General features: G+C 39.2%; 1 protein-coding gene across 1 annotated transcript in view; it reads right to left on the bottom strand.

Annotated features, from left to right (window-relative positions):
• Positions 1-22463, bottom strand: part of COL28A1 (collagen type XXVIII alpha 1 chain) — a 61472-nt gene that overhangs the window by 19486 nt on the left and 19523 nt on the right. The window contains exons 12-24 of the mRNA XM_074150366.1: positions 20422-20490; positions 18815-18883; positions 17473-17541; positions 16490-16558; positions 14878-14946; positions 14084-14152; positions 12784-12852; positions 12130-12201; positions 10376-10444; positions 9726-9797; positions 9025-9093; positions 6358-6426; positions 1238-1306 (exon numbers count right to left, since the gene is read on the bottom strand). Coding sequence (XP_074006467.1) covers positions 1238-1306; positions 6358-6426; positions 9025-9093; positions 9726-9797; positions 10376-10444; positions 12130-12201; positions 12784-12852; positions 14084-14152; positions 14878-14946; positions 16490-16558; positions 17473-17541; positions 18815-18883; positions 20422-20490 — 903 coding nt within the window. The remainder of the gene's footprint in view (positions 1-1237; positions 1307-6357; positions 6427-9024; positions 9094-9725; positions 9798-10375; positions 10445-12129; positions 12202-12783; positions 12853-14083; positions 14153-14877; positions 14947-16489; positions 16559-17472; positions 17542-18814; positions 18884-20421; positions 20491-22463) is intronic.

Genomic DNA, 22463 nt, shown 5'->3' with positions numbered 1-22463 from the left:
AACCAGCATTTGTAGAGTTTCATTAATCAATGGTCACCAAACCAGGCTTCTCTTGAATTCTTTGATTAATCAGAAATTAAAAGCTTTCAGCTTCTCACTGACCTCTTTGATTCTGTATCTATTAATACTTCTTTTTCATATAGTTTAAACGGATACCTTAACTTGTAAAGCTTAAAACTTCAGTTCCCATGAGGTATTTTAAGGCCTACTAAAAGTTCATCAGTCATCTATTTGCATCCCTGACTTCTTTATGATTGCCTTTTCATTTTTATTTCAGATGACAGTAGGGTCTTCTCATTTGTTTTCATGTCCCCTGTTTAATGGGTCTGGGTCTGTCACTGGCACTCCCTGACCCTCCCAGGAGTCCTGAACTGGTTTAGTTTCCCTATGTGCTATGAAATGCATCAGGCACATGGAATTGCACCAGGAATTTTGAGTGAATGCCCTCTGAATTAATTCTGATCCCAAAGGATCTTCCCAGGATCAGTCCGAACGACAGGAAATTAGAGCTGAGCCATGACTTATTTTGAAGCACTCAGGTCCCACCTCAGTGTATTTGGGGGTGTCTTTGTGGCTGTAGCTTGAAATAAAGCTGGATTAGACATAAAGAAAACAGTGCTAATGGAAGTTTGACATGTGGCAGTTGAAGGATGGCAGCAGTATTTTCACCTTCTAGTGAAAGGTTGGTCAAACATGTCTGTGTGGCTTTGGATGACTGAAATTTAGGATGATAATGTAATGGAATGTGGCAACTGAAACACTCAGGCATTAACCCCCTCTGGAGCTAATCATCAGAAAAGCACGGCAGGGGGAGGAATCTTCAAAAACCCAAGGAACTGAAGGCGACAAGGTTTGGCCAAGCAGATGTTACTGGAGATCTTGAACAAAGAACAGTAAAGAAAAAGGAGGGAGGGAGGGAAGGAGGAAAGAAAAAGAATTCAAAGCAGTGATTACACTAAACATGTATGAGCAGCCATGAAGGTTTATATGGAATTCCATGGTATCCCTTTCATGACGCTGAAATAAAAACAGTTTCAATCTGGTTCCGACTGCCCGTAGAACTGGCACTGCATCTAGGACAGGAAAGGACTTCAAAACACACAGGAAATATTTAAATTAGCTAAAGCATGAAAGAGAAGACTAATTGCACTCAGTCGAGTAACTAAATATTGAGTTATCACACAGTAATTAATTTTTTTTGGTAGAACACAAAGTACAGAATTGGAATTGTACTTACAGCTTCACCTTTGTGGCCATCGCCTTTTGCTCCACGGGGTCCAGGTAGCCCAGGTAGTCCCCGGTTACCCTACATACAAAACAGTAAGTCAGGCACTGTGCCGGTAACCGGATCATCATGATGTAGCAAACATTAACAAATATGTAAGGAAACACAATATCCTTTTGGAAATACAGAATAGCAGTTATCACCTGTTGCAATTTGCTCGCAAAGCTCAGAAATTTTTGTGCTTTTTTATTGTCGCTTCAGTTAATCCAATTAAGATTTCAGAAGAACAGGAGCTCTTGTTAGGAAATTATTAATTTCTACATTTGTAGTTGCAGAGAGAAATTGTTACAACACTGACTTTATCTTCAGCCAATACAAAGTTAAATTTATTTTGAAAAAAGTTAAAAACTTTTATGGCTTCGGGGGTAAGTCCTGACATTTGAACAATTAATTTAACAACATTGAAACATAATACATCAGCATTAAGTTATCATTTGTTGCACATTTTGCACTTCCAGGTAATCACCTTGGTTCTTTCGTACAGTAAAGCAAAACCACACTTTACAAGGGAAAGAAGTAAAAGAAAGAAATAAAACTGGTTATAAGAAATATATAATTTCTCTTAGTTTAGCCTAAAATGCTCTGTATCAGGAGACAATCACTCCTTCTGTTGACTCTTCCACTGACTCCCCCTAAAGATCTGTGCATTTGCAAAACCTCAATGCTTCCTTTCACGACCAGAAGAGAATCAAAGAGCAATCTTTTCCTCTTCCCTCATTCCAGTGATCGTTTTCCTGGCATTTAACGAGAAAATTAACTGAGCTTGCAACAGACTGTTCTCCACAGAACCAGAAAGAAAACACATTACTTTGAGGTACCCCTCATGATACACCATGAGTCTGTACTGTAGGTGTTCATGTGACAGCGTCGTCAATTAGAAAACCTCATTAATGCCTGTAGGTGACACATCCACCCCACTCCTAATCATGGTACACGTATGGCTGTACGTACACCCTTCGCTCAGTCCCAGAAAATGTAATGGACTCTCCTGCAGAGTGTTGGAGGGTCAGTTGTGAATATACGGACTTATCAACTTATCTTGAAAAAATAATTACATACGAATAGCGAGTATTTCCCTGCCTATTCCAGTAAAAATAAATAGCTAGAAAAAGAGAAACTAACAAATGACTTAAAACTCCTGTTTCATCAGTGCATTGTGCTTGGAAATTTCTGCAGTCACAAAATGCTTCAAGAACCCAGGAACGGAGTCCTGATAGCAGCTCAGATCTCAGCGGAGGGTCTGGAGAAAAAAAGCCGACTCATATTTTAGTTAGACATCCAACAAAAACAGACTTCAGGTCCAAATTTCCTGTCCCACACCACAGACTCAAGAAATCAGATGATCTTAATCAATTTAGCCCTGTCAAGGTAAAATGAAAGAGTTGCTTCAGCTCTCCTAAAGATATACATCACAGGTTTAGGTTAGGAGGTAAGTGAATGAAGAAAGACAAGGTGGGGTCAATGTTCTGGTTAAGATGAAACCCTGAAACCACTTTAAGATGGAATTTGGGATAGGGATGCAAGCATGCCTTATGGTTACAGAAAAATGTACATGGCAGGCCACTCCTGTATGGATTTTTCCTATTCTTCAGTCCAAAGGGATAGTTTTGGAAGTTTAAGTCTTTTTTAAAGTCTTCTTCACTGGAAGACTCTAAACACAACCCGACCGCCAGATACAAACCGCATCAGCCCTGGAAGATGTTTCTTCATGTTTCCTAATTTTCAAATGATGGAATTCTGATCCAGTTCTGTGAAAATTTAATCATCAACTGTGCTTCTGGTTTCTAAAGAGCTTTAAAATGGAAATCAAATTTGACCTCTTCCTCGTTCTTCATGTGGATACGGATAAAATGAGAAATGTTTTAGAAATGTTTAATAACTTTTTTTTAACAAGAAAGGAAACCATGGATCATGAGTTCATCTCTATTTTTACTTTTAATTCCACTACAGTAAAAAAAGGCCAAACAGATGTTTTCATTTAATCTTAGCAGACCATTGTAAATACCGAATGCATGTTAACACATTCTCTTCTGTAAGAATTGGGGTTTTGTCAAGTGGCTGGTTTTACCATTAGTAACATAGCTATAAATTTACTCAAGTCAAACCTACAGCCACATGTGCTCTAAGAAACCAGTTGTCTAGTATTAAGTCTCAACTTTTTTTTAATAGCTGCATTGAAAGTACACGAGAGATGGCTCAAGAGCAATTCCGTGATTACTGCTTCCCACAGCTCTGTGGGGTCTGGAAAAAACAATCACAGCGACTCGCTCTAAGTCACTGCACTGGTGACAAGGCAAGTGCCACTGATGTAACAGATGGCATCCTGAATTAATTCATCCATTTTGCCAGCCTTCTCAGGGCAGGTTTTAAAGTCATTTTCTGAAGCAGTAATACAGAGAAGCTTCTACAGTTGTTCAAAGTAAAAAAAAAAAAAAAAAAAAAAAAAAAGAAAGAAAAAGAAAAAGAAACAAAGACTATAAACATAAATCTTGTGTCCATGGTCATTGTTGAGAAAAAAACCCAAACAATGGCCATAATGAAAACCTAAATGATTAAGTATACGACTGGACAATTAACTAATATTCACCACTTCTTTTTATAAGAAAAACAGTGTGAAGTAGAATTCTAGATTATAGACAAAGTAAACAAATGCAGAGGTTTTCAAAATTCGAAAATACAAGCTACTGAATCCATGTGCTCTCCAGTATCTCCTGGTAGAAGTCTGCCAAGCCAGGAGTAAAGCATTATTGATATTCTGAAGATGTAATCACACAAAAGCTACTGCATTCCATTGCTTTGTTTTGAACTATGCTGTGTTAGGTACACAGAAATGAATGGGTCTCTCAATTTGGGTCTATCAACTATATTCCCAAAAAGTAAAACAGTGGAACAATTTACATGCAGACATGGTAAATGTGGGAGAAAAAAAAAAAAAAAAAAAAGAGAGAGGTTGCTAAGAAGGTTCCTGATTTGAATCTGGAAAGGAGATAACAAGAATTTTTCCTTTCCCAACCACTGAAGGAAATCTTCCTGAACTATTCCCTTATCACAAGTGGCAGAAGGCTTACAGAAAGTTTCAACCCAGATTGTGACTGATAGAAGTTCAACATGATATCATAAAATGCATTAGAAGGGAGGAGGCAAGAGCTGCAAAGTAAAAGGAAATATATCCAGTGTTTGCAGGAGAGGACACAGGATCTGTTCTAGTGCTTTTCAGTTTGTTCTCAAATAACATAAAGGTGAGGGGCACTGTTTTCTAATGACACCACGTTATTCTGATTAGTTAAATGAAAGGCAATTCCAAGGAGCTGCGGAAAAACCCTTCTTAAAGGTTTGAGTAACTTGGTGATAAAATAACAGACAAAATTCCATGCTGATAACTGTAATGCACTATGCAAGGATGAAAAGCAGGCATAACTTTAAGTACCTCACAGTCATCCTGAACTACTGTTACCATTTAAGAAACAAGACAGAGAGAACCACTCTTTGAAAAGGTCACTTCACTCTTCAGGAGCGATGAAAAACCACAAATTTCATCCTTTGCAAATTAATATATATATATCCTTTTCCTCTGACATATTTCCCACTGGCAAAAGAATGGTCCCTGGTCTCACCATATTCTTCGAGCAGCCTTATGTGAACACACATTGTATTCCAGAGGAGAATTTTTCAGTCTCTCCCTTTTGCAAATACTGAAATCTCTGTGTTACCACCGAATCCTCAGTTTTACCTCTGGTTTTTCATTTGTGTGTTGATCTTGCCCGATCAAGCCACTGAAGGCTCGAGCAGTGAGCACAGCAATCCTGCTACAGGGGGTTTCAACCCCCCATTCTTGGGGTTGAAGTTAAAAATGTAAAGGATATAACGAAGTAAATCCTATTCTGTAACCGATATGCAAATAAGCATGCCCAAAAGATCTATGGTGGTTTGTTTTTTTTTTTTTAAGTTCTTTATTTTGGGCCTTACTTATATTTTGGAATGTGCAAGTTGGTAATACTGAAACACCACCATTAAAATAACTAATACCCTTCAGTTTATACTCAGTAAAGATCATATTGCCCATACAGAGGTATAAAAGACCACATGAGATAATGAGAGGTGGAGATGAATTGGAAGAGCCACTGTCCTAATGAAGCCTTCCTGAGGGAAGCTGGCAGCATGATGTACACTGGACTAGTTATTTAACCTATTTTGTGTTTCTTCTTTGAAAAGATAATAAGTTTATTTTTAAAAATAGACTTAACCTGAAATGATGAAAAAGTTGAAGAATCATAGAATCATCTAGGTTGGAAGAGACCCTTGGGATCATTGAGTCCAACCATCTACCCTACACTACAAAGTTCTCCCCTACACCATATCCCCCAGCACCACATCTAAACGGCTCTTAAACACATCCAGGGATGGTGACTCAACCCCCTCCCTGGGCAGCCTGTTCCAATGCCCGACCACTCTTTCTGTGAAAAATTCTTTCCTAATGTTCAGTCTAAACCTACCCTGTTGGAGCTTGAAGCCGTTCTCTCTCGTTCTGTCATTAATTACCTGTGCGAAGAGACCAGCACCAACCTCTCTACAGTGTCCTTTCAAGTAGTTGTAGAGAGTGATGAGGTCTCCCCTCAGCCTCGTCTTCCTCAAACTAAACAGTCCCAGCTCCTTCAACTGCTCTTCATAGGATTTGTTTTCCAGACCCTTCACCAGCTTTGTTGCCCTCCTCTGCACTCGCTCCAGCACCTCGATATCTCTCTTGGATTGAGGTGCCCAAAACTGGACACAATACTCGAGGTGTGGCCTCACCAGTGCTGAGTACAGGGGCACAATCACCTCCCTGCTTCTGCTGGTCACACTATCTCTAATACAAGCCAGGATGCCGTTGGCTTTCTTGGCCACCTGGGCACACTGCCGGCTCATGTTCAGCCGCTTGTCAATTAGAACCCCCAGGTCTCTTTCTTCCAGGCAATTCTTCCAGGAATTGGTCAGTTACTTTCCAGAAAAAGTTGTTCGAGTGGTTTCTGCATTTTCAAAAGAATTTTGCATGTCTCTCATGTTTATTTTCCACTTTTTGTCTAAAAACTTACTGTTGGTCCCATTATTGAATTTCCAGGAAGTCCATCATCTCCCGGTGGCCCCCTGGGTCCTGGATCCCCCTATCCAAAAAGAAACAAATCCAAAAGCGTATTCATTATTTTCAGTTTTAATTTCCAAAGATTTACAGAAAAGAACAGGTACTCAATTCTTTCTAACAGTGACAATTATTGAGCTAGGTAATATGAAATCAGTATTTCTAGAGGAACCTTTCACTACCTTGACTCTGACCTCTCTTACACCTCTGCTTCTCCGCAACTGTGTCGAGGAGTTTGTTCTGCCCTGATGAATAATTTGATGGCTTTAGTTTTCAACTGAAGATTGAACATGATAATTTACTTTTGGTGGCCAGATTAACCCATGGCTTCTGCCAGCTTTTGCCCACAGGAACCAGGCTGCATAACCTTGTTTCTGCCAGAGCACACGCAGAACAGCAAAGGAACTCAAAGGCAAGGGCTGACAGAGTGTGTTTAGAAAGGCTACAGATGGCACAGCCCTTCAAAACCACAAGCTCCACAGGCTGAAGACCCACAAAGAAACTTGAGTTTTTCCCTCAAATATTCCCCAGTACAAGTGTTTGGTCATCTCTGCTCTGTCAGCGGCTTTCCTGGAAAGCAATCAGGCTTAGAATTCAAGTTCCTCCTGTTATCCCTTCACAAAGCAATATTTGGCTCCTTCTAGCGTTTAATCTATGGAACAGATTGTTTTACTTTACATTAAGGATCTTAAAGAGCAAAAGCTTCACTCAACATCGGAATTTTCAGTTTTTAACACTAGTGAGAAGGACAGGCAGTACTTCAGGAAACATTCACTAGGGAATGCAGATCAAATGTTCTATCAAAGCCACCGAGCAGCTGTAACCATGAGAAAGGAATATGAGAAAAAAACAAAAACCCCGCTATCTAATGTTACTGCCTCCGTATTAGCAACAGCATAATGATTGTCAAGGGAAATAAAACATTCCAAACGTGGGTGTAGCATAAAATAAATAACTTTCCAGTGGATACAACCACGGCTGTCTGGGAGTTAGGACCTCTAGCAATCACCTACTGCTACATCAAACACTTGGAAATGTACTAAGACGACCTCAGACCGTAATAACTCCCAGCTTTGAAAGACATGCAGATCCCGCTGCATTAGAAATTTATAATGTCTGGCTTCACTACTGCAGGTACCAGGATGTTCCAAGAACACAAGTACTGCTAATCATTGTACTTTCTGCAACGGAGAGAGAAAAGGGACCAATGTAGGACCTGTGCTACGTGCTTAATAAGCAATGGTCAGAAATTATCTGCTGTGTTTCTTTCTTTAAACAACTATTATGGAGCTAAAGAGATGAAATTTTGTACATTTTCTAAAAAATCAACTTGCATTTTATAATTACCCAAACGTACTTGTTTTCTCTCATCACCCACTGCACATAAAAGCCCTGATCTAAAATTTAGTAGAGTTTGTAAAAACTCCTATGAAATCCAGTGGATTTTGGATCGTGGCCAGCCTGCTATGAAAAGTGATACAAACTGTACCCAACAGAATAAAATCAGAGTGAAAAAGGCATGAAAGCCTACAAAGTTCTCATTTTTCAGCATGAATTTTATCACTAAACAGTCTTGACTCCCCTACTGGTCTATTCAAAAATGTCACAGGAAAATGTGAAGAAGGGAGACTGGTGTGCTGAGACCTGTCTTCATGCAAGTTGTGCCTTATAACATGCCACCTATATTTTCCTGACAAACTTTGGCACATTATTATGATTTTAAACCAATGTCAGATATAACAGCACTCCACAATCCTCTCTCTTTCCTTTCTTCTCCGCGGTTGCATTTTTATTCCAGGTGTACCCTGAAATTCTTGGGTTCCCTTCTTCCTTCACCCTCCAAGCACAAACAAGTCCAAACTACACCCTAGCCCTCCGTGATGTCCTGTTGCCAGGCTGATGAGTACATTGTGTGCACAACATCTACAAGTGCATGTTTATTTTTAAGGAGGAAGAAAAAATGGGGATGAAATTCCCTCAGAGCAATAAGATGTATATTAGTGGTTTCTCTACCCTGAAAACTTTCACCAAAGCTGAACAGCATCAATTAATGTTGAACTGACACATTAAAAAAACAGTAACTGCTTATTCTTAAAATAAAAATGGGGTAGCCGTGAATTTTCAAATGTTTTTAAGACCTTTGGAGTTAGCTCTACTGTTGCTAAATCTGTTTATTTTACTCAGCAGGACAAGTCCCACTCATTTCAGGTTCATTTTTCCCGTACAGAAAACGAGGTGGATGTAGCTCCAGTTCTCTCGTATAAGAAATTTCATTTAAAGTAGTATCCACAGGCCAGCTGCTCGCTTGGAAGTGACATAAGAACATTCACCTCCAAAAAACCATCTAATTCAGCGTATAACTCCCTACAACTATACACATTCCTGCAGAGATTTACTGCCACATTCAGGAAACCCTTGGTCCACAAAAGAAAATGCATAGTAAATTTGAAGATAAAAAAAAGAATTCAGTACTTTTCAGCCCTTATTTCTAGAATTCAGCCATCTTTGGTACTATGACAAGGAATTTCAACTTCTTAAACTTATACTCTTTTAATTTTGACAGAAAGGTGCACTAGAAATTTTCCAGTCTCCGGTCTCCAGCAAACACAGATCAGATCATCACCTTTGGTCCAGCAGGTCCCTGAATCGATGACCCAGCAACACCAGGTGGTCCTCTCTCTCCCGGTTCTCCCTGTTACAAAGTGGTATCATCCAGATTTAAACAGACAGTTTCATTTTCTGCACAAGTAGAAAAATGTTTTTTCAACCCTCATCTAAAATAAAAAAACACCTACAAAAATATCTATAGTATAGATCTGTCTACAAAATAGACAATAGTTGGGAAAAAACATAAATCAACTTATTGTTCTTGTGAAAGCTGGTCCAAGTTTCATGTTTTAAATAACTATTGGTTGAACCGTGTATTTGATTTTTTAACTTTAATTAATTTTTTGTGTCCAGCTTAGGAAGTCAATGGACTAATTCCCTTATCAGTCAGAGCAACACTTACTTGCAAAATATTCTAATGGAAAGTTAATGTTTCACAGTAAAAATCTGCAAAATGCTCATGGTTAGAATCACTTGGGCAACTTTAATTTCGCTTCTCAGTGCTCATGCGTGACTATAAGGTCTGTAATAATCTCTTTACCTGTTCTTTTTCTCCTTGACACTTGTGTGTCATTCAGGACAGAGGATAGAAATATTTCTGCTTTTCCTGTTAAGTCTCCAAGCACCAGATGCTTGAGAAATGTGTACATTACAAAAATTTCACAGATTCTTTTACAAAATACAAAGGGAAGGGTTACCCTGGAGGAAGAAGCTTACTTTTGGTCCAGCTGGGCCTTGTACCCCTTTATAACCAATCGGTCCTTGGGATCCTTTTTCTCCGGGGTCACCCTGATGAAAACAAACCTCTTTTTTTCTTAATCACAGCAAAGATTCATTCACAACTGGGAGACAGGCAAATAACCAAAACCACGAGGATAACGACGCCCGTCCATAATTAGAAAGGTGTTTAGATGCTTCAACCCAACCAAAATCCCGCTCAGTTCTAGAATCTGCCCCAAATGTCCAAAATTTAACCAGGTGGGAGATAAAAGCTGTCTGGCTACTAATACATCTTTCCAGGCCTTTAATTTCATATTTAGATATCTAACTAGACACTTAATTTCTCTTAGCTCCTTCCCTCTCCCAATCAGCACACTGAGATAATTTGCCTCCTCCTAGTTTTAATGAAAACTCTCTACTGAATTCTTAGGGAATCTCTTCTGCCCAATTAACTTTAGGGTCTACATTTATAGTCTGATTTTGCTGCACTTGTTCAGGCTGAGGAACACATCGCTCTCTCTTAAACCCTTTTAAATCATCAGTTAAAATATAGCTGCTACTTAAGATATCATGAATGGAAAAACAGGCCAGAATCCAAACTCTTGTAAAGTTTGCAGTATTTCTGGAGCGTGCATGTCGAGTCGTACCTTTTGGCCTACATCTCCTCTGCCAGGGGGTCCTTCCGGGCCTCTGGGACCTTGATCTCCTTTTTCTCCCTGACAGAGACTAGACGGTTAATTAATTGTCATTTCAATTATTTCATTCAATTTCTAATTTTATTGAACTTGTAACAGCGCCGTTCGCAATTGCATCCATCTTTTTGTTGGAAGAATTGCACGCGTATACTCACACGAGGAAGAGAAATGCTTGCAAAGTTGTTAGAAATGGTCTTAATTGACCAATTCTAAGAAAAACAACTTTTAAGAAGCAGTAATTCCAGGCAACTCTGTAGTAAAAGGCAAATACAGGCTGCAAATACTTGCCAGAAACATTACTTCAAATAATTCAAAGAATCCACATAAAGCACTCCTTAATAAAGGAACACATCTACAAAATATTTATGCATTACATAGGTTGGATTAGTATATCAGAATGCCTGTCGGTAATTCAGGAAGTGAAAAGTAGATTGAAATGAAGTGTAAAAATCCATTTCCAATGTGAGCTGTTGACGGAAGCGGTGTTACAATGATGGAAGTAGCCACTGATGTGAGACAGCTTCACCCCTGCAAATCACTGCCAGGACACCACCGTGCTGCTCACCGCAGGCATCAGGCTGGTCTTTGCACTGTTCTGAACACCCAAGCCAGCTGCTCAGCGCTAATATTTTCACTTATAATGAATTACGATAGAGATAGCACCATCAGAATAAAGCCGATATGCAAGAGAAAAAAAAAAAAACAGCATTCCCAAATACAAAAACCACTCTAACTTTAACCCAACGTTTACTCTTAATTCTGACGTTTCACTTCTGATGCACTGGGATCTTCATTTTTGGAGGGCTTACATAGCGGGAGACTTCAAATTTTTAACAAAATAATGAAGTAGCAACAGAAATGCCACATATTTTTCCACAGTGGAAGGGTTACTGCCTCAGGCTGCAGCTTGTCAAACTGGTATTTGCAGTAGATGAAAAAACGTGAAGCTGCATTCTTAATAGATGTTTATTACAGCTATTCAGATATTTTCTCATTAAAGTCCTGCAGGCAAAAAATGCTGATTTGCTTACTCTGAATCGTGCTCACTTCATCAATTCTAGCCGTCGGGAAGCTGCTCTCCTCATTTACAAGCTTTACAGTAGCAGGGTTTGGAGGCGCCTGAATTCTCAGCAGCAACTCAACAATCAGCCAAAGCGTCGAGTTTTGCTCACTCAGCAACTCCTTCTATTTGGAAAGACTAAAATGAAAAGCCTCCATTTAACTTGACATCTACGTTGACTATTTTGGGCGCTCTGCTCTGCAACCCCTCTAAATTCCTTTCCACCGTTTTTTGAATTTATGCTTCTTTTTCCCCAATGTGGCAGAGTTTCTCTTCAAATCTTGGAAACAAGCAGCCCTGGTTTCAGCTGGTTTCGGTACCAGCCTGACAGGTTTCAGCCCAGTAGATGCCCAAAGTCACATCGATTTGGGCACGACTTCTTGGTGTCTGGAAAAATCCAAACAGGCTGTAAGGAACAGACTAAAGACACAGGATACCTGTTCTCCAAGAAGCTGATGGAATTTAAGAGTAGTCAATAGCCCACAAAAGGCAGGGCAGCTAAACCAGATGAAGATTCAGATTTACTATTAGTAAAGTTTGTTGGAAACATCTCAAGGATGAACTCCTTGCCATCGCACACCTGCAAATAATGGTTTGTTCTTATTTCATCTACACCTTTTACATGCAGTAAAATATATTTTCTTACCTTTTTCCCTGACTTCCCAGGATCTCCCTGCACCCCTCTCTCTCCTGGGAGTCCTGACAGACCTATATCTCCCTTTAAGAAGAATAAATAGTAGTTATATCTGCATACTTCAATACATTTTTTTATTCTGTAAAATGGATCTAACAGTGTGTTAAAATATTAATTAAATGATATACGATATTTTTGCTCAAATAAAGCTTGTTATTGGTGGTAAGTTAAATTTATTCTGTAGACCCAGTAATTTTTTCTACTCATACTATCTAAAATAAGTATGTCACCTTACCCAAGATTTTGGAAGCCCTACTTAAATTATTAAGGACACGGTACACAGTCTTCAAAATGGCACCTGAAGTCAAAGTTTTAAGTGTTTAGCAACTCTTCTAATATGTGGGTAGTACGACACCGCCCCCACAGACTGGGTTGGTTTTTTTCCAAATCATTGCAGAAGAACAAGATAGTAATGTTTCCAACGGGCCTTGGAAACCCCTCACTAGCTCAGAAAAGATGGGGGAAAACTTTGTTCCAGTTATGAAATATCTGTCACTGAAATTCCTTCTTAATTTGATCATAGTTAATTTATACCAAAAATTACGCTACTTAGTGAAAGAACTAGAAGCCCCTGTAAGGAGCAGTTAAAAATAAAAATAGGCTCACTTTAAGTCCTCGCACACCAATTCCTGGAGGTCCTGGTTCCCCTTTTTGTCCAGGTTCACCTAGTTGACCCTAGTAACAAAAAGCCTTTTGTTTAACAGAGGAACACAATTTAGCTTCGTTCATTACTTGCACTATTTCACTGACTGTTTTACACACAGAAACGGACATGTTGATCCTTATGGGTCCCTTCCAACTTGAGATGTTCTACGATTCTACGTGGTCATGTTTTCAGCCAAGCAGTTTTAATCTGGAAAAGCCTGTTCTTAGATGCAGCCCTACAGGTTGCTGGGGTTTTCAATTTTATTGAACCTTGAAGCAGGCAGAAAGTCTAAACGAGTCATTCCAACTTTCCCCTTTTTGTTTTAATACATTTTACTTTTTACTTTATACCCCCATATCAAAAATTCTTTGGTCACTGAATGAAAAGTGAGTTCAAATAAAGAAAAACCAAAAATGTTTAAGAGAAAGTTTTACGCTCACGATTCTTCCTTCCAGCAGTTTTAAAACAGTTAATGAAACAGGAATACCTTTTTTCAGTTTTGCTTTTTAAAATACTTTTTCACACTGGGAAAATTGCCCTCATAAATAACATGTTTCACAGCTACCTGTTTTTCCCTACATTAATATTAAACACTGCTGCTGTAACTGCTGCTTACATGCCAAAGTGATGCCCAGAAGAAAATGATTGTATTTCTCCTGCCTTTTGCTACGGTGACTGCTGTCTTCCTTTTGTAAATCAAGACTAGAGGCTGGGGCTTTGACAGCAGGAATTGTTTACTCCACCTTCCTGTTCTCTTCCTACTTTCCCTTCTTCTGTGGTGCAGTGTCAGCTACCAAGCACACTGAAGCTTTTTTCTCTCTCCTAGTATTTCTGAGTTTGGTTCTTTCTCACGATGACCACGGGAGGCTGAAGGACAGGCTGAAGGTGTGGTGGGACCAGCCTTAATTCTCAAAACCATCGCTGGTTTACAGCTGTTTGGTAAAATGCTTTACTTGAACACCATGTGTATGTGTCACCAAACTCCTTTGATATAAACATGTCTGAAAAACACTTTGCTTATAAATTTGTGTTCATTTAGAATCTAAAATCCACCTTCACAAAGGTTAAGTGCTGACACGAAGCAGAAGCCGTACGCTCCATTCGGGGAATACCTTGATAATGTGGGTGGTTTTCTCTCAAAGATTCAAAAGAGAATTGTTGTCTCCAATGAAGAGTTACATTTTCATCTCACCAAACGCCTGCCACTGCTCGCTGTTTCTTGCTGGTGGTATTTTTAAAAAATAATGTCTGAACCGTTACCTTTGGACCTGGCAGACCAAAACCTTTAGATCCTTTTGCTCCAGGGTTCCCCTGTGGACCCTGTATACCCTGCAAAGCAAAATAAATGAGTTACTGCATCACACATCGGAAATGCATCACGTGCCCACCTTTCAGCTAATCGTGACTTTATCGTATCTTTAAAAAAACCACAATTTGCTTGCCTGTCCTCAGGCTTAGTTCTGAGATCTTTATTTATTGTTCCTTTGTCACTACCCTGTGGATTTTACTGACATATCCAGGTGTAATGACAATTACTGTCTAGGGAGAAAACAAATGGGAAGTGTCTCAGTACCTGCGTCTAAGCCCTGATTCATTGCAATAGTACGGCGGAAACTTGAACTCTTATCTTCTTTCCGAAAAACCCCAAAACCGGAAGATCTTTTGGGATCTTTCAGTTTTTCTGTATCCAACTGTTAAAGGCTGTGTTCAAGCTTCAAAGGGCTGGAAATTCAGCAGTGGTGGATTCTTACCTCGTGAAACTCTTACCTATAACATATTACCATCCAAGCAATGCATCTGATTTATCTCCTATGCAAATTATTATGCAGATTAGACCAAATTCCTGATTGCTTAATTCTAAGACCATTCAAATCAGCTGGAATCACACATTTACAATCTTTTCCTAAAGATTAGTTCGATACTTCTAAATATGAAAAATCACTGTGAGATTTTTCATGTCTTCACATCAAAATTAGAGCTATGTTAGAGTTATTAGAGTAGAAAATGAAAACTACATGCAAAAGCTCATTATACGCCCCAAAATGTGGACTTACCTGGCTTCCTGGATTGCCTATTCCTGGTGGTCCTGCTGGGCCCTGTGGTCCTACTTGGCCTTGTTCACCCTGTACAAAAAGCATTCCCAAGAGCTAAATTGCAATAGCTGATTAAAATATTTAAACTAAACACAGAGCAGCAGTCCCCAAGCTGCACTATCGTGAAGTTTGCTGCTTCTATTTGAGTTAAAACTGTTTGGCATACCTGAAAGTCTACCTATGGCAATTAATCTAACAAAATAATACCCCTTCCTACCTACAAATTCTCTCTCATTTATAACATTAGATGATCAGAGCTGTAACTTTATTACTAGAAGTTTATCTTCACATACTGAGAATAATTTTAAAGATTTTGTTGTACAGAAATATACACATTTTCTCACACAACACTCAGAGGAAAAGCTTCCAAGTGTAAACAGAGCAGCTAGAGAGTATTTGTGAAAAATCTTTGTCACATGGTATTGTAATGGTATTTGTACAGCGCTTGGGGAGGGAACAGAGGAATTATGGCAGAGGGAATGATGGGAATAGAGGAATATGGGGAGGTCATGTGGGTATTGGAAGAGGTGGCACAGACCCATGAAGGTATCAAGCATGTGTGACAATAGTCCTTAGAAAACAAAAAATAAGTAGTTTCAGTTATGCCAGAAACACTTATTTACTGAAATGGTCCCAAATGTTTATTGTCCTGGCCATCGCTGCGTTATTCCTGTACGGATACGGGAACCAGACCCCTAATTCCTGTGGGGATAACCAATCTTCCTCTAACTAAGGCCTTGATCAAGAGGGTCTGGCAGGTGCTCATGGACAGGCCAAATTGGACCACACCACTGAGGCTGCTCGGAAGATTCTGAGGAGCCATTTGACTGGACAGTGAGACGAGTAAGTTGAAGTTAAACTTCCCACATCCATGAAACACTCCTGGATGACCAAGCTGTCAATGGCTCTGGATGGGAGTGCTGTCCTCTCCTCTCGCTGAAGCTGAGTGTGGGGCAAGGAGGAGAGCAGGAGTCTTGGGGACAGGAGGGAAGGAAACCAACAGGGAGTAGGACAAGGGCTACTGTGCTAAATCGTGAGAAGGAAGGTCTGGAATCACTACCTCTGCTCTACAGGGCATCTGGGCACGTCGCATCATCCACCCTCTGGGGATCCACAAGATACAGGCTGGAATCTCACCAGGCTCAAGGGCATTAAAATTGTTCTGGATTCCTCTTTGGGGGACTTGGCACCAAAAAGCAAACAAATTTCAAGAGTGTTCCTTTGCCCATTCCGGGTCCATTAGATTAGACAACTCAAAGGGTTTTTTACTTTTTATAAAATATTTGAAATACAATATTTCTGAAATAAATTTAGGAGGAAAAAAAAAGTCATTTTCTTCCCTCATACTCCCAGCTGTGTAGAATACAGTCCTCAGTGCTCTCAGTTAATGTTAACAGGCTCAGCTGCTCGAATAGATGAGTGCAGCCTATGGAGCTACATGGAACAGCGTAACATAGCTCCTCAGATTCCAGGTAAAAAATACCTTTGTGTTGTTATGGTGCTTTGTGTATAATTCATCATTAACTATAAATATAATTAACTGTAGATACAACTAGAAAAATACTCTACTCACCTTGTCACCTTTGATTTGTTGACCTGGCAGTCCAGGAGGACCAGCTACACCTTCAGAGCCTTTTTCACCCTAGAAATATGTGACAGTTTTGTAACTAGATTTATAAAGAACACCATCCTAGACAAACTGGTCATTGCAATGTGGATAATTGAGGAAAAAAGCATTCCTTCACAAACAAACAAGGAAAATAGCCAATGGAATTATCAGTATTAAGAGAAAAGTGATTCGGTTACAACTTATAACCTGCTTCATCTGCATTCATTGTGTTGTTGGACACAGGACTTCAAAAGGAGAAAATTAAATACTAGGGAGAAGGAAGCTACATTTTGAAAAATGTGATAATGTGTTCAGAACCTGGTGCAAGGACATGACTAACATCTTTTCCATAAAAGGAAGAAAAATCTTCTTTGCTTAGTAGTTCAAGGCTCTAGAGAATCTTGAAGCCACTAAAAAAGAGGGACACATTTTGATGGGAAGCCCAGTTGTGATTTAATCACAAATCTTTCCTTGTTTGTACTTATTTTTAAAAAACAGGAATGTTCACATATATTAACCTAGCAAGTGCCCTTAATGAGGTAACTGTCCATAGAGACTCATACAACCCCTGCTTTTAGTTTCCCAAAATGGTAAGACAGAATAAAAACTTTCTGAATGTTTTCTTCCAATTCAGAACATAAATAGCACAGTATTCCTTTAGAAGACAATTTATCTCATTAATGCTACCAAAATAAGGTATCTTATTAAACACATACATAGGAGAATCATTAACTTACTACTGGTAGAGGGACTGTACAACTTTTTTGTAATTATCTTGATAGAGCTTTGGAACTTGGAGGGATATTCAGAGCGTGCAGTGACCCAGAAGACCAAGATCCATCAGATGACATTTCACACCAGAGGAATGATCAGTGACCTTAAATAACTTAAGACACTACTGCAAATTTGGCCCACAATGTAAAAAAGAAGCATTTCCATAAAACTACCTTTTGGCCTTGAATGCCCTCTCCTGGTAGACCTTTCTCACCTGGCAGACCATCAGGGCCACGTGGTCCCTGTAAGAAAAGAAATACATATTCAATATATATTCAGACCGTATCAGCAATTCCATTTTTTATTGACATTTTGTCTAACTCACAAGTACAGGTTCTTGCAGCTCCTATGACACTGGTAAGTACCAATCCTTCTGTAACACTTGGCTGAGCTCAGCCAATTAAAATGAAGTGCAGGAACCCTTAATTGGAGGATTTAGATTACAATAAGCTGATGCTGAAATGGTGTGAATTACCTAATTAATATCTAAAGGCCATAGCCTTAAAACTCAAATGAACCTGTAGGTTAATTTATAATAAACACATTTACTACTGTGAAATTTATTCCCTAGAATTTCATATAATTTCATGATTTTCATAATGAGAATTATTAATTTGAACATAGGGTTTTTTCATACAAAATGACAGGTTAAACATACAAAATTAGAGAATGCCAGTTTTGTTTTAAACAAGTACAGAAATAATTATTTTTGTAATACTTTCTATTCTTCCACAAAATTCAGCTATCTCACTATTTAAAGCTAACAAAAAGTTTTTAAGGATTATCTTGATTAATAAACAGAAAGTTTCTACATTTTTTGTGAGAAAAATAGTCTTTCACAACCACCACATGACTTTCAAAAATATTATTAGAATGAGTCTAACACCCATCCACATTCGTGGCTCCTTAATTAACAATCCTCATTGAGATTTTTAATGAAATACAGAAGAAAACCATAGATTTTATACATTTCAGGAAGAAAAAGCAGCCAGTGAGCGCTAACTCAACGTTACAAAAAGCTTGCTCAAGTTCTGTAACTCAGAAGAGAAGGCTATAATTAAAAGCATGTAATTTGGGTCTTTGGTTTTGATGTAATCCAAATTCCACACAGGAGTTGAGGAAAGTCTCAGCTCTTGGATTTTCATCTTCTTAAAATTTATTTTGGACAATTTTTAAAGATTATCCTCTATTCAAGTAGGGGTACAGCTATTTATATACAACTCTATGTCTTTCTGAAAGCTGGATACTGCAGTCCTGCTCACGTGGAACAAGCAAGTTTTTATTTCCCCAGAACTTTTTTGGACATGGCTTTATTCTCCTACTTGGGCAAGCCCCATGCAATTACTCCCGCGATACTGGGCTGGCTGAAAATAGCCAAAACCACTTCTGCTGCTGCAGACTGGGTACAAGGTGATTTATGGAATCAGTAGCCAATACAGCTGCTGTCAATCAATTACACTCACTAAGACTTATTTTATTATATTTCCACTTCCAATGCATGTATCACTGACTTACAGGTAATCCTGGTTCACCAGTTCCAGGAGGTCCTGGGAATCCAATTTTACCTTCTCGACCTTGAGCACCCTTGGGAAAAAGAATATTAGAAAGTTTAGTCCTAATTCAACTTGATACTTTCAAAAAGCACGATATTTACATATAGATGACTCGATGTCATCAGAAAGGTCTGAAAGCAAATGTGTAACATCTCCTGATGTAAAAAAAGAAAAGCATAAATAACAATTTAGAAACATTTGAAAGTACCTTTTAATTAATACTTGGCGCACTAGATCGCGTTCCAGCCCCTGTGCCAACAGCAAAGGGCTGTTATCGTGGGGGTAACCGCTTAAAAGTGCAGGACCTGAGAGATGACAGGGATGAGGGAGGGAAATCAGGCTAAATTTGGTTGTGGTACAACCCAACCATGAAGCAGGAGTGCTCAGGTGTGAGGGATCCTCACCGTAGCCTCTATCCAGGCACTCAGATTGAAGCCTGCTTCAGTGGAATATGGGATTGCATGGAAAATGCAGGAACTGCATCGTTTCTGCAGCTTCTATTCATACGGTGTCATAATCTTCACAGTTCCTCCAGTTTTCTGAGGACTATGTACTTCAAGGATAAGAGCACAGAGGATTTTTATCTCTCCCTGGAGTTGTACAGAGACTGGGAGTGACATTCCTTCTCCATAAACTGTTTTCCCTTCTGGAGTGACCCAGTGTTGTTCCTTTTATATGGCAAATTACTGGTTTCTGAGCTATATAAACCCTCTCTATGTTCTAGGGTCTGCCTCACTGCACAGAAAACCGGCAGGAGTTCAATGAAGGTACAAATTAGAGCAGTAAAAGCAAAAAAAAAAAAAAAAGTGCAGGTATTTTAGACACTGGCACTTGGCTCCAAAAAATAGGGAAAAAAATGGCATAAAGCAACACCAAAGACAGCAGCCAGAAGAAACAGGGTGAGATCTACTTCTGCCCAGTTCAGATTTCTTGTTTGAGTCTCAGCTGTAGGTCTGACAAAATTCTCATAAACTAAATAATTATGTTTCCTATTAGATACTTTTACAGTTTTCCAAAAGGAGATCTGGCTGGCCAGCACAGGCAGGCATTACTTTTCCAAATTAGCAAGACTGGATTGCACCTTCAAGTCTTTTGCAATAAAATAAGATGGGAGGAATTAAATGCTGCACGAGGGAGAGAATTCTATAACCTATGAGAATATCTGTTCCCCAGTGAAGAAATACCAAGGCAAATCTGTCACTTGACTGTGTATCACAGTGACTGAGATGTATTTCTGTGCCTTGAAATGTGGTTTACTCATTAGCGCGAGCATCTGCTAGTGCTTGTAAATGATCTCACATATTTAACCCCCTTTAAATGGCATTATTTCTGACTTCTATAATATCAATGGGATCACAATAAAAACTTAAAGCTGCTGGAAAGGCAGGTCTGTTATCTCCATCCAATGCAAATATAAAAAAAACCTGTCAATATGGTATCAGTTTCACATTTAGATGATAAGAGTTTGAGTTGGATAAAACAGCAGGTGAGAACTTTCATCCAAAAACTGAAAGCACTTTAGTTTGCCCACAGTTAGGGCTGTTTAACAGATGTATTGTTGAGGGTTACCTTGGGTCCTGGCTGTCCAACACCGGGGAGTCCTGGAGGACCATAGGGACCTAAAGGGCCTTGCTCTCCCTAAAGGAAAAAAAAAAAAAAGGAAAGAAACTAATAATGCAAATGGAACCTTAACCAAATTCTGCCAAAGTGTCTTTCCACAGCCTCATTTAGGGCTACAGAAATACGTTTTTAAAGTAAAAAAAACCCACCCAAACAAACAAAAAACCCAAACCCGTGTTTAGATTAGGATCAGGGTCAATATCCTGGCCATACAACTTGCTGGGATAGATAATAATGTTATAAAGCCATTCTTTCATATTCATCAGGAGAGATCAAAAAATATATTTAGTCTTTGTCATATCTTCGATCCTGACTTTATCCAATAACATCCATATCCAATAAGATGGTGCTTCCTCAGCTTTTTTCTTGCTAGGAAGATGGGCATTTGGAAATTAAACATTGCACTCAAGGTTCTTCCCACAGCAACAACTACACATCACAACTGGTGCTCCTGCTGCCGTCTTTGATCACAGCTCCTAATTCTCTTGCACGTTTAATATGTTTCTAACAAAGCCAACGTAGCCACACAATTAATAAAAAGACTTTTTAGTGAAATGTGTTTATTTTCTGGGGAGGTATTCAACTCCCCAGTTGAAATTTTGTATATACCAAGACATTTTATATGCTGAGTTCTGAAACCTTTCAATGAGATTTTTGCACTGGAGAGGCCAAAAAAAAAGACATCAAAGCCAGATATTTCTCCAGAAATCTACCAGTTTTGCAATCTGCTGAAGAATGAAGCTAAGATGCAGGAATATACAGTGAAAGTAAATAAACAGATTATCCTTGAAGCTTAATTTCTGATCACTATGCACTTGGAGTGCTACCACTGCAGCTTTAAACCTAGAATAAAGTGGAACTTGATGCCCAGTCCTAAACTCATTCCAGTACAGGACAATGTGATGACAATCTGAAGAACGGCTATGAAATTTACTGTGCCAAACCACAGAATTTAGCAAAGAAGTTTACTGTATTCCTAGGCAAACTTTATTGTTTTGGTTTCCTAATAATATTTTCATGAAGCCTTTGGACCAGAGTCACAACTGGGTTGATGTGTATCCAGATTTTCGTAAATGATGCAATTTTCACCAATATAAAGTCCATTAGAAATTGATCCTTTTAGTTCATAGCTGTTTTTTTCCTCCTGTGTTTTTTTTGAAGCTGATCAAATAACAACAACAACACAAAAAGTAATCCTCAAATGGCCCATCTTCTAGAATTCCAGTTCCTCCATGGGATTAATTTGGCATTGAACAAACTGTCCTTTTAAAATCAACTGATCAAAAATAATTTTTATTGTTTCCCATCAGCAGGAAATTTAAGGAATGCCAAAAATAATACAACCAAAGCTCGTACTTGTCTCCCCTTTAGTTCTCTTTACAAACTCTCTGTTTTAAGTACTGTTGTCCTTTAAGCCAACAGTTAGCTGAATTTCAGGGCTTTTGGGGCTGGTTCTGTTTAGACAAGAAGCAGGGAAAGTATGTTTTATACTAGTTCTTTGGAAAATAATATATATTAAAAGCAATAAAAATAGAAATTTTTCACTGTGAGGGTGGTGAGACCCCGGCCCAGGTTGCCCAGAGAAGCTGTGGCTGCCCCATCCCTGGAGGGGTTCAAGGCCAGGTTGGAGGGGGCTTTGAGCAACCTGGTCTGGTGGGAGATGTCCCTGCCCAGAGCAGGGGGTGGGACTGGCTGATCTTTAAGGTCCCTTCCAACCCAAACCATTCTATGATTCTATGATTCTTGCAAAGCTGGTCAAGATGCACAAAGCATGGGTTTTGGAAGAATGTTAAGCCAAGCCCACCAGCCTGGTGCCTAAGAAGCTTTGCCTTTCAGCCTATAGACTCCCTTAGCTCACCGCCAACTCTACTTCACCAGCTCTTCACTTCACCAGCAGCACTAACACATCCAGCTCCATGGACCTGCAGGGCCTGCGGACAGTCTGGTGAGGGATGGACTTCCCCACTTCAAGAGGTGCCCCAGCGAGAAAG

The sequence above is a fragment of the Numenius arquata genome, chromosome 7 (genome assembly GCF_964106895.1).
Source record: "Numenius arquata chromosome 7, bNumArq3.hap1.1, whole genome shotgun sequence".
In the NCBI taxonomy this organism is placed as follows: Eukaryota; Metazoa; Chordata; class Aves; order Charadriiformes; family Scolopacidae; genus Numenius; species Numenius arquata.
This window is presented reverse-complemented; position numbering and strand designations above follow the sequence as displayed.